Here is a 13,943-nt window from a genome sequence, read left to right as displayed (position 1 = left end):
CTTGAATATCACAACAATCTATGATATGCATACAATAAACAATATTTGAGCCAACAAGAATAACAAAAAATGTGAAATAAGATGTGAGAATTGTGATAAAAAGGATGTTGGTCAAACTAAACGGACTATAATAGCTCGCTTTAAAGAACATGTTTCACATATTCGGTTTCGTAGACCAGAGACGTCTAGTGTCGCTCAACATGCCTTAGAGAACGACCATAGAATGAGTGAGGAGTGTTCAAAATTGTTGAGATTGGTACGTGAAAAAAGGTTTTTAGATGCCTTCAAAAGTTTAGAAATTGAAGTTTGTGGGATGAGATCTATGAACAGTAACAAAGGTCTCATATCAAACAGTCCATAGTTTATTTTTTTATGCAATAATTACAAGCGAATATTAGTGGTTAGGTTCTTTTTGTTTCATTTTCTTTATCGCTTGTCTTGAATAATTTTTTTTTATAGTTTTGATACATAATGTGTTGCAAATGAGTACTCATGTGAAATAACAATAAAAAAGGTGTTACTGTTTTGACCCACGATTATTTTATCGTGAGTTCTGACTTCTTCAATAATATCTTGTTTACATCTCCCATTTTCTAATCACTTAATAATAAAACAAACAACAATAACCAACTACAAATACTATAAACAATAATAACAGTAGCGAATAAACTAAACACAATATCAATTTCCGACCGTTAATTATAACTAATCCGATGCCTCGGTACCGTCGAATCCTTCGATACTACAGCACTGAACGCGATTGAAGGTCCCCGGTAACTCGTGCGGATCACGTGGTAAGAAAGCCTACTGGTTGTATTCTACTGTGACATAACTTCAAGATAATACTCATTATTGACCGTAAGACCATCTAGCAAGAACTCCTGGTGCACTACGCCACTGTAATCGAAGAAAACTTAGAAGTTTAATACCTCTCAACAACAAACTAAAGAGCTGAAACTATGAACATATGTTCGAGACGAGTGTACTAACAAAAAAATCCCTAATCGAATCTGTAGAGCCCGCGAAATTTGCACATTGACCTTATTTTTTTAACAATCCACTTAGTTCCTGATCTTAAGTAAAATATCAATAAGGGGCGATACTTTTCCAAATAATTTCAAGATGTTCTGTCCTAGGAATTCAATTTAATTGGTGTAACTTACTGAATCACCATCAATTGGTACAACTGTTTAATAATCTTTCAGAAATATTCATATGATTTTTTGAAATTCAGGGGTTAACTTAAGTTGTAGTAGCCATCTTGTGAGATGATGGATGTTGCGTTTTGAATGTTTATCCTAAAAACGTATGTGTCTCAATTAACAACAAAACACGTGTAGGGTACTTAATTTCATATATTGTAAGTATGAAGTGGACCCTAAATGATGATTACTTTTTTAATTGATAGCCTCTGAAACCAACGCCACCTCCAAGAAAACCGCACATTTGGAATCCATCGTTTTAGAAAATAGACTATTTGTGATACGTGTAAGTTCAGGAAGTAGACAGTGACAATGCATTTAGATGATTCGAAAGTAGATTTTTTTGAAAGCTACTTTGCATGAGTAATTATTATAGAAAATTATTTGCTAATTATAATGCGTTTGGTTAGAATAGTTTCATGACGCTTGTTTTTACAGAGAATGCTGTAGGGAGTTGATTCTCCATGATATTCCTATATTCCCAACAAAATTGATTGCTACTCTTATGATACTGAATATAGTTTGTGTTCTCAGTTCTTTAAATAACTTCTGAATAACTCTTCAGAAATATTTGAGCACTTCATTCCACAACACACACTGACTTCATTTCACAATATCTGTGATGGTCATGTAAAATTGCATTTCAGAAAAATTTACATAGCAGTATATTTTCTTAAACTTGCAAAACCATTTTATAACTTGGACTAGATCTTTTGGATGAAATTTCAATCTTGTTTGACCGCAAGCCCCTACAAAATTTTTCGTAAGTCATGATACTTCTCAAAAATAAATATTTAATAATTTGCCAAAAGTTCTTTTGTGTGTGCACGTACGGCTGAAGGTATATGCAACTTATTTATAGGAAATGCCGGAAACTTGGAGTAATTTTATATTCATTTTTACTTTTCGAAATCATTATTTCAAGCTAAGAAATACTTGGTCGAGACAACAGGTTTCAAAAATTGACTGCTGTAAATTTAGAAAATTAGGTATCATTTACTGAGTTGCGCAGTTGGAAATTAGCATTATCCTGATCCTAACATTAGTTACAGTTCAGTTTTTGAACGGTACACAAACTAAAGTAAAACCAATAATGATTGAGAGTAAAGCGCGTTGTCATATCCAAATTTTACGTTATCAGTTTATAGCAGAATCAAAATATAGTAAGCAGTAGAGTTGTAGGTTGTGGCAAATTATAAATAATACACATTACTAGTACGATTAAAAGGTATTATTTATGACAAAAATCAGTAATGAGCTTGTAATGAGTAATACTTATACATTTCCTGATTACTGATCAGTTAAAATTCATTATTTTCTGTATAGTGTTAGATATTTATTACAACTAGTGGCAACGCTGTACGCAACGATATTTCTATCTTTGTCACTTTACCGTAACTTCCATCTCATCGTTGCAGTCCTCACTAATGTACTTGCAGCCATGAGCGTATCATTGGTTTGTAAATTATACAGCGTGAATTGTACGTTTTACAGTTAAGTTAGTCAGCAATCGACGTGTTGTGATAACAATTGGTGAAAATAATAGTGCTAATAAGTGTTTAAGCGTTACATAATTATATTTCTACACCGTTCTCAAACTACTCAAAAAATAGGAGACATGGTCGGGCCTTCCACGTCAAAAAAGGTAAAACGGTCGGAGTCTCGGTCAGTAAGAGAGAAACAAATTATACTGCGAGTATTTCACTGTCTTGAAAGAGATCATCAGCCACCAAAAGATGACTTTGTGCATATGTGCTGTAATTCTACGTGTGTACCTCCCAATTACCAACTGGACATTTCTACATCATTAAGTTCCACAATTACAAAAGATAAATTAGTTGATATGTGCTCTGATTATACCGGTGTACCAAAATCATCGATTTACAAAATACTAAGACAAGCAGAAATTCATGGGGACGTACAAACGCCAAAAACTAGTAGCGCACGAAAAAAATCACAGTTTATGAAGAAGCCAAAACCAGTATACGCAGAGCTATTCACAGTTTCTTTTTCAGAAATGAGCTGCCCACACTACAAACAGTTCTGGAGGCACTTATTCTGGAGGCACTTATCTGAATTGGTCCCAAAAATGGGTAAAGAAACTTTTAGGAAACTTGTACACGAAATGAAATTTACGTACGGAAAAGTTGACAGGAAAAGCATTCTCATTGAACGTCAAGAAATAATAGCATGGAGAAGAAACTATCTAAGAAAAATTGACGAATTTCGGAAGCTTAAAAAAAATTGTACTTCATGGACGAGACATGGTTAACCAAGGACATACGGTCAAAAAAGTATGGCAGGATGGTAATATAACAAGTGCACGACAAGCCTTTATTGAAGGTTTGTCAGTTGGGTTAAAACAGCCACCTGGAAAAGGTAGTCGTCTGATAGTTACGCATATAGGAAGCGACAGTGGATTTTTACCAAATGGTGAATTAATATTTAAATCTAAGAAAACAGGCGACTATCATGAAGAGATGAATGCGGAGGTGTTTGAAAAATGGTTTGAAGGCATCATTCAACTTGTGGAACCTGGGTCTGTCATCGTCATGGACAATGCCCCATACCATAGTCGACATTTGGAACCATTACCGAAACAATCATGGAAAAAAGCAGCAATTTAAGAATGGTTAATTAATAAGAACATCCAATACAACAAAGATAGTTTAAAGGCAGAACTATTTCAGCTAACAAAATTACTCACAGACAAATATAAAAAATTCGCAGTGGATGAAATGGCGTTAAGTCGTGGAATTACAGTTTTAAGGTTACCACCATACCACTGCGAATTGAACCCAATAGAATTAATTTGGGCGCAAGTAAAAGGATATGTGGCACGAGAAAACAGAAAATTTAAATTAGTGGACGTGCAACATCACCTACAAAAAGCTATTCGAACTGTTTCTGCAGAAGACTGGAAGAAATGCATGCAACATGTTTTAAAAGAGGGGCAAAAAATGTGGGACGTAGACAACCGTATTGAACACAATATTGAACCAATCATAATTCACTTTGATGATAGAGGTAGCAACAGTGACGAATCTGAGGTTGAAGATTAGACGAAAATTTGTACATTTACATTTATATTATATTCTATTATCTAAAATTTGTAATTTGTATTTTCTAGTACCCCTGACGATGAGTTTAAGTTACTCGAAAGCTTGAGAATAGTTATAAAGAGTTCACTTATCAATTGCTGCAACCCAATAGTGAAAAAAAGTTATATATATATATATATATATATATATATATATATATATATATATATATATATATATATATATATATATATATATATATATATATATATATTGTGTTTTTTATTAATATTGTTAATTTATTTGGTACCTACTATAATTACCACGATTATTACTCCGTTTTCATAAGGCCCACCTAATGACTACAACGATTAGGTAAATTACGATATTGCAAAGTTTTAATGAAATAAATAAAAAATGTGTATGAATATTTTAACTAATTGTACTAAGAATTTTTCTTTCATTCTTAACCCTCTCAAAAATTAATAAGCACGCCACCGATTTGCTGTCAACTGGGCTTACTTCTACTCTCAATCATTATTGGTTTTAGTAAACAAACTGTAAGTTCTGTGGTATTTAATTTTGAATAGGGCGCATGCGCGAACTGATTGCGTCAGCTATACGAGCATAGCGAAATATGAAGCAATGTAGGGGAATTTTGGTTCATGGGTAGCGACTTTATAGTTCATCCAGTTGGCAACACTGGACCGCTGGTGTGACTTGCAGAAGCGAGGTGTGCAATGTTTGGTTAGCAGAGATGCCAGTCATGATTAGTATCTAAGTTTATGGAAGCCTTACAAGAACTTTTGGCAAATTACTAACTCCCCTCTCCACTTGAGTTATTGCTTTTTTTGTCCACCTGACTGACTAAATAAGGCTGGAATTCATTTTCTACTTCAGGACTACGAAAATCATACATTATTGGAGGCATCAATGAGCCCCTAAAAATTTCGCATGTGTTCTATTACAGACTTTCAGTTTTCATTATCCGAAGTAAATTTGGTTGTATAAAAAATATGCAATAAAATCATTTTTGGAGCAGGTAAATCTAATGTAGTTGTAAAGAACCATCCTCAAAATTAGTTGTGAGATCCAATTATTTTTCCACCATTAAAATTCCTTTTCTTTAACATTTCTCCCTGTTTGGAGTCTATCTAGTATTCAAAATGAATTTGGAGTAGCAAATGCACGTTTTAGATTCACTTCAAGTATTTCAAATGATTCTTTTTTTATTGGCCTTTTTTCAGGTTCCCGCCAACAGCATTTCCAAATCGAAAGCAAAATCAATCTCACCGAAAAGTGTCGGTACTGAAAGTACGATAAAATTTTCTCTAACGCCATCTGTAGACATATCTCCAGTGAAATATAAATCCGAAAACTCATCTTCTGTAATGGCGAAAACAAAACACAAAGAAAAACGTCACTTGGAAAAATCACCTGCTGCTAAAAGTACAAAACATCCTGAAAAGTCTCATAAAGAAAGTAGGCATAGGGATCAGACAGGAAGTACACGAGTTGAAGGAACGAAGACTGACCAGCATTTGAAAAGAGTGGACACCTCGAAATCGGAAGAAACTAAACACAGTTCGTCATCGAAAAGTTCGCGAGTTGATAGTTTGAAACCAATGTCCAACAAAGTTATAAAAACTTTAAAATTTCCAATAGAAAACAATAATGAATCTGCCGTTACTGCAATGGTCAAAAAACCAGATCCACCACAAAGGAAACAGTCTTCTGATGACGATGTTATTTGCATCGATTAGTGATTTTGGGTGATAAAGTTTATTTATTTTTATTATTATTAAGAGTATTCTCATTTTATTTTCTGTTGCCTCACTTGTGGCGATCGGTCTACAGATGAAATGTTTGATAAAATAAAAAACTTTGATTACTCACCTGTTTTATTCAGTTAGTGCACAAGGAAATCAAAATTTATGATAAATCATCTACAAAATGAAAAACTTTTCCGAATTGACATGAAGCGGAATAACTGAATATACTTCATTCAATATACACTGCATTTCTTTAACGTCCTCCCCCACTTTTATTTTTTGAACGGGTCGACTCAAAAAATTGAAATTTAGGTTATTGAAATTAATGCATGAATACTTTGTTTGAAGTAAAATTGATAGATGAAATTTTCAAGATGGCGACTGGGCGCCATCTGGGAAAAATTCAAATGGAAAGAAGGGTCTTGTGACACATCATTTTGAAGCTCCTGACGAATACTTCACAACCCTAGAATATGGAGTCAATATATTCACCAACTACAAAATGATAGAACATTTGATACAGAAAAACTCTATTGTGAAACTAATCTGCTTGATATAAGAAGTTTGTATGCACACCAGTGTCTTATGGATATACTCAAATAATATCAATTATTCTAAGGCAAATACAAAGTACACCAGAAATGTACATAGTTTATCCATTGATATACCCCTTTACAAAAAAGTCATACCCAACGTTCAGTCTACTATTTCGCTCCAAAACTGTATAACATACGTATTCCAAAAACACTTTATTGTGAGATCAAACAAATCGCGATTAATAACGGTTATAAGGTAGATATTGTAAGCTCCATTCTTTCCAAAAAACGACAAAAGCAAGCCATGGATCTGGTCTACCCATATTCAAGATGCGATAACGTTAGTTATAAGACATTGACATATGTGGGGGAACCAAACAGAAATATTGCCCGTTTTTTGAAGAAAGAAGGCGTAAACGTAGCTTATAGAACGAATAATAACCTAAGTAAATTTATTAAAAACAAAGAACAAACTTTGGTGTCGGATAGATCAGGAGTATATAAACTGACTTGTGGCTCTTGTCCAAAACTGTATATTGGCCAAACAGGAAGAACATTTTTCCAACGAATTAAAGAACATAGGAGTAGTTTTGTAAATAGAAAAGACCAATTCCACATTTGCAAACCATCTTTTAGCAGAAGGACATGAGTTCAATCATGAGTACGAGGTGTTACATTTAGAAGAGAAGAGTTTGAAACTTAATCTTGTAGAATGTTTAGAAATCAATAGATTCAGGAATTCGGGTAATTTACTGAATGATCAATTAGAACTCAATAACTCTCCGTTACTGAATATATTTTTTCAAATGTGAAAATGGAACATAAGTGCAGGTAATTTAATTCGTTAGAAACTCAGGTAAAATATCAGCTACTTAAAATTCAGGTACTTCGTTTACAGGTACTTTGATTTCAGGTACTCCATAAACTATATATATATTTAGTATTGAATGTGTAGAATTAGTTGAAAGACACGCCAGATGAAGCCATTGTATGGCGAAACACGTGTTGCGTTTTTGTAAAACAATTTAGTGAAAATCTCACAATAAAGTGTTTTTGGAATACGTTAGTTATGGATTTTCATCAAGTATCGGCCGATTCCATCATGCTTCCCCTTGAAATAAAGATAAATACCACATTTTTAAAGTATAAAAAAAATACAAAAGAATTCATAATTGTAAATAATACCCGTATAAACAGTTTATTCAAACATACCCAATAACCCAGAAATATCACTCAGTACATTTTCTAATCTTCCAATGTGTCTTTCAGTGTATGTGTACCTATTGCCAATATTATATAAACCTAGATGTATAGATAATTATAGGTACTTATTCTCATAAAATATACCAGCTTCCTCTGTCTATTCACTAATACAACTGCAACTGTTATTTAATCTTTTATTACTTTTGTGCCTGATATATTTTTAAAGTACTTCCATGGGGACACAAACGGAAGCACATTACAAGCCACCTGCGCTTAGGCTGCTTTCCTCAAACTCCTAGTGGGCCCAACCATAATATTAATAAATTGTATATTAACATATTCCAAATAAATTGAATTGAAATTGAATTGAATTGAATTTCCTGAAAACGACAAAAAATGTTAGTACGACAATGAACATCATTGTTCAGTTAGAATATTCTCATTTAGTTTTCGGTTTAACTAGCAGAAAGGTACCACGTCATCAATCTCTAAAATGGTCAATTCTCGTCGATGGGAAGAAAAAGTTGAAGCGATTTTTATTTACGGTGCCACGCGTAACTTTCACGAGACCGAAATGATTTTCAATGAACGTTTTCCGAATCGTCGTATCTGTAGAAAATATTTGAGGGAACTTGTATCCAAATTCATCATCCGTCCATTCCGGAAGAAGAGCAAGTGCAAATAATTGGTGAGATGGTAGTAAATCCTGAACAGTCTACTTATTCTGTCGCGGATGTTTGTGAGGTGTCTCCTTCTATTGTGTGGAGACTTTTGAAGAGGAATAGGTATCATCCCTACAAAATTAAAATGGTACACCAATTAACTGAAGATGACCCTGATCGAAGAACTGAATTCTGCGAAATCATGACGGAAACCATTGCAAGGCATCCTACCTTCACAATATTTGTTTTAGTGACGAATGTAAGTTTTTTAAACGGCAATGTTCACAGACAAAATTGCCGTTATTGGAGTGACACCAACCCTCACGTTTTCCGGGAAACACATACCCAATATCCAGAAAAAATCAACGTTTGGGCAGGAATATTAGTAAACCATATTGTAGGACCTCTATTTATTGATCAAAATTCAACAGGGTAACTGTATTTGAATATGCTGGAAACTACTGTTGACCCTCTCATCACTGAAATCGTCGAAGCGAATTCTAATGAATTCTATATGGATATTGTATTCCAACAAGATGGAGCACCACCACATTACTCCAGACATGTAAGAAACTATTTGGGTACTACTTTTTCCGGACGTTGGATTGGCCGTCGAGGTCCTACAGAATGGCCAGTCCGCTAGCCAGATTTGACACCTTTGGGCTTTTTTTTATGGGGCTAGTTGAAGCAAAAGGTGTACGACACTGAACCTGCTTCAGTATTGAATATCCGGCAGAGAATAATAAATATTTGTAGAGATATTGACGTTCCTGTGTTCGAAAATGTTCGGCGTGAAATATCGGATAGATTGTTCATATGTCAAGAAGTTCAAGGCAACCATTTCGAGCATCTTCTGAACTGACCTCAAGCTTATTACCTCATATTATGTAGTTGAATGTCAATGTATTTAGGCAATTATCAAAAGTTCCGCCATTTTGTAGTAGTTGAAGATATTGACATTATATTCTAGGGTTGTGAAGCATTTGTCAGGAGCTTCAAAAAGATGTGTTACAAGACCCCCTTTCCATTAATTTTTTTTCCAGATGGCGCCCAGTCGCCATCTTGAAAGTTTCATCTATCAATTTCACTTCAAAATAAAGTATTCATGCATTAATTTCATTATCCCAAATTTCAATTTTTTGAGTTGACTCCTTCAAAAAATAAAAGGGGGGGCCTTAAAGAAATGCACTGTATGGGGTAGGTTCAGAGAGTTTTCGAGTCAGCGGAAACTCATGATAACCCATTAGTTAGGGAAGCTGTAGGTTACACTATAGACGACCTCACTCGATTCAGAAGGCTCCGTCGCTCGTTTGAGTGAAGGCCCCACGACTTCTGTTGAAATGAACAGTTGGTTCATCAAATACCCCAGTCAAGAAGGGATACACAAGGCCAGAGCGGCATAGAGGTCATTACCTTTATGTCGCCACCAAAACACCTTAAGTTATGAACCATTCGTCCTCCTGACGAATCTCAGTTGAAAGGGTAAGGGAAAAAATTTCCAACCTTATGAAAATGAAGATGACTATGATACTAGTCTCCCTGTATACATCTCAGAAATAATATGGAAAGAAAAGAGAATAGAAACTTTATATGTTTTTGCCACTTTTATTTGTAACTAAAGCAGAAGTTACAGATTTGCACCTATCCGATCACAAAGCACAATCGGTTGAATATCACTAGTAAATTCATTTTCTACAAAAACAATGAAAATAAGCCATTATTTAAAAATTTTCTTTCTGCAGAAAATTGGGTTGCTTTAGATGAAATAACAGATTCCAATGAGCGCATTGAAACGTTTCTGAATATTTTTCAATATTACCACGAAATGAGCTTTTCGTTAATCAAGGTGAAGGGTGATAATTACCGGAGAAATAAAGAAGCTATAGTCGATGTTAGCAGTATAAAAGCCAAGACAGAAATTACCTAAACCATTTAATAGAGTTGAAATTACCAAATGATGAAGAATTACACAACACAACAAAGTTTTTGTTTCGGGGTTGAAATTAGATGATTTTAATGTATTTCCACGTGTTAAAACCGAAAGTGACCATAAAAATTATATATTAGCTCTTGTTTTCAAGATATAGTATCATTATATTATATATATATATATATATATATATATATATATATATATATATATGTATATTGAGTTTTCAACAAATGAAATATTTCATCACCAACAGTTGGTACACATGTTTGTTTACATAACACCCCTCTCATCAGCTGTTCTTAAGTAGTAAACATAACCTATGTGAGTTTGTCAATTGTACGCACGTGGTTGCTATTGAAATTATCGTGTGAAGTTGATTTTTAAATTAATTTAAGTGCTGATCTGAAATGCCTCGAAAGTGTGTGAATTCTGTCGATAGCTTTTGCTATATATGTGGTGAAATAACATTTAAGGCTCAGAAACGTAAAATGACACCTATCGTTAAGACAGCCTATGAACATTATTTTGGTGTGAAAGTTGGGGACCAAGATAAATCATGGGCTCCTCATATATGTTGTAATTCTTGTTCCGTCATATTGCGAGAGTGGCTGAAAAATAAAAACCGGGCAATGGCTTTTGCAGTACCTATGGTTTGGCGTGAGCCTACCAATCATACAGACGACTGTTATTTCTGCTTAACTCCTCCCATTAAGCAAGGTTTATCTATGAAGAAAAGAGGAACGGTTAAATACCCTAATCTCCCATCTGCTCTTCGGCCTGTACCACACTCAGACAATTTGCCAGTCCCTTCTCCACCCCAAAACTATGAAATTTTAGAGGAAGGTGATGAAGACTGTTTAGAAGGAGCAACCCATCCTTCTACATCCTATGACCCTGATTTTGAGGTAAGCGATAGGTCTAGTGATCCGCACAGAATTAGTCAAGCAGAGTTGAGTGACCTTATAAGAGATCTTCGCTTGTCTAAGGAAAAGGCTGAGCTGTTAGGGTCAAGACTACAACAGTGGAATCTTCTAAAACATGATGTGAAAATATCTCAGTACAGACAGACCAACTTGGATGCAACATGTCCTTAAAAATTCATTTTCTTCACTCTCATCTTAATTTCTTCCCACAAAACTGTGGAGCTGTGAGTGACGAACGTGGAGAAAGATTCCATCAAGACATTGCCTTAATGGAACAGAGATATCAGGGCCGTTGGAATGAAGCAATGCTTGCAGACTACTGCTGGTCTGTGTATAGGGATGCTCCAGAAGTGTTTTATAAAAGACAAGCTAAACGACAGCGATCTTACAATGAATCGGATGGACTTAATTGAAATTTGGTGGTACAAACTTCTTTTATTTGTCAAAACACTAAGAATAATGTTTTTTTTTTATTAATTTTGTACTTAAAATATTCTAAAAGAAACATAACAATATTGTTTTATGTACTTTCACTTTTCACGTATAGTATAACTACTCTTTAAGATTAAGAACTGTGTATCTCAAAAACCAGAGCTAATAAAAATTTTTCATTGTTATTTTCGTTTTTATCACCCCAAAATTAGTAGAAATTGACTAATTTAGTGTAGGAAACATTCAAAAAATATTTTTTTGTTGGTAACAGGTAACAAATTTTAGTATATAAGGATTAACCAGACCAGACTAGACTAGGTATCAATTTTCTTCTCCTGAGGATGCTAACTTTGTTGGCGAAACGCGCGTCAAGTGATTACAAACTGAGTAGAGAAAAGTATCTTCTGTATAATTCAGTGTTCAAATAAAAGTATTGGTCTTGAAATATTTTTTTTTCGTTCGTGTAATTCAATGTTTATTAGAAAGTAGCTGTTTCAGGAGGACTTTCTTCCAGTTTGTGTCTGAAAGTTACTTCTTTGCATGATCAAGACATCCATGTATAGAGTTACTTATTTTCAAATTATTACTTCCTTCCTTTCTTTGGAAGACTCCCACCTCTTTTTTTGTATCAAGACGGAGTAGTAGAAAGCCAAAAACTTTCTTTCCCAATGAGTGATGTTTTAAAAACAGACTAATCGTTACTACAAATAAGACACTTTGTATTGAATTTGCATATTCGCCTCGGAGTCTACATAACTTCACTTTCAATTTTCTGAAGGGCACGTCCAAGCATTACCTTTAAAAAACTGAGCGATATTATTGGTGGCTTCATCAAGATATGACAGTGACCTGTAACGGACACTATCGTCACTTGAAGTTGGGTAGATCTGGTCTATGGCTTGTTTTCGAGGTTATTTTAAAAGAATTGAGTCGATAATATCTAACTTGTAACTGTTTTTGACAGCAATTTGTTTGATGAAATCAGATCCCCCTGAAAATCACTTCACGACAGTGGAATATTCAATGGTCTGCAAAAATATGCCTTCGATGCTTCACAGATAACATTTGATTTAGTTTTAATGTAGCAAATACTCATTTGACTATTTCAGAATTAATGATTCCCATAACGCAAAAATTGCACCATATGCCTGAGGGATACAGTTCTGTCTATCCAAATACAAGATAGAGTAAAACAAAACAAAACAAAACCGAAGCGTGATGTTCACGTGATCGCCCAGTGTCAGATGGAAAGGGCAGCGTTCATTGGTGAATTCGCCTTCTTGGTACGAGTTCGGTACGTTATAGTATATTGTTTAAAATTGTTTTCCAAGATGTCCAGTACAGACACTGCTGATGACACTGTGAGCTATCCTCTGAGTCCAGCCAGGAAACGATCCAGAAAAAGACATTTGAGTGTTGAGATTAAATAAGTGATTTTAAATGTGTTCAAGAAAGAGATGGAAGAAATTGAGACATCGACTGTCGACGAAGTCGTATCGAAAGTTTTCGATAAAATTGGAGTGTGTTGCGCTTCAATTTACAATGTTTTACGGGAATATAAACAAAATCATACATTTTCCAAACCGAATACAAATCAGAATCGTCAAACCATTATACAATCAATAGATGATGCTGATAAACATGCAATCAGAAGGAAAGTGCATGAGTACTTTTTCAGAAATGAAATACCCGCGATAGACAAAGTACCTACTCACAGAAATAAATGAAGATGTTTCATTGCCAAGTAAAATTAAATATTATAGGGAACAACAGAGAACAATTTATTATATGGATGAAATCTGGGTTAATGCTGGTCATACTACCCCTAAAGTATGGGTCGATGAAACTGTGACCTCATCTAGAAGGGCCTTTCTAGATGGACTATCCACCGGATTAACAAATCCATCAGGTAAACTTGTATTTATATTAAGACCTGCCTCAATCTCAATATATAAAAAGTAACCCTCGTATTTGTTTTATTTACTTACATACCTCTTCATAATTTCAGGTAAAGGAAAACGGCTTATTATTTGTCACATCGGCAATGAGAATGGGTTTGTTGCTGAAGGGCTGTGGTGTTTCGAGTCGAAGAAAACTGGAGATTATCACGAAGAAATGAACGGTGAATCTTTCGAACAGTGGTTTTCCAAAGTTCTACCCCATCTGGAGGATAATGCTGTGATTGTAATGGAAAATGCACCTTATCATTCGCGACGGTTAGAGAAGATTCCGACAACGT

At 34.5% G+C, this 13,943-nt stretch overlaps 1 protein-coding gene across 1 annotated transcript in view; it reads left to right on the top strand.

The window, feature by feature from the left end:
* The window catches only part of LOC111512916 (calcineurin-binding protein cabin-1), a 71,356-nt gene extending 65,217 nt beyond the window's left edge, over positions 1-6,139 (top strand). Inside the window, 1 exon segment of the mRNA XM_074181560.1 lies at positions 5,491-6,139. Within this exon segment, the coding sequence (XP_074037661.1) occupies positions 5,491-6,006 (516 nt within the window). The 3' untranslated portion in view covers positions 6,007-6,139.
* The last annotated feature ends 7,804 nt before the right edge of the window (positions 6,140-13,943 follow it).

The sequence above is a fragment of the Leptinotarsa decemlineata genome, unplaced genomic scaffold (assembly GCF_025532065.1).
Source record: "Leptinotarsa decemlineata unplaced genomic scaffold, Ldec_3_MD MMD2_P_RNA_scaffold_2, whole genome shotgun sequence".
Classification (NCBI taxonomy): Eukaryota; Metazoa; Arthropoda; class Insecta; order Coleoptera; family Chrysomelidae; genus Leptinotarsa; species Leptinotarsa decemlineata.
The sequence above is the reverse complement of the archived record's forward strand: the minus strand, read 5'-3'. Positions and strand labels throughout refer to the sequence as shown.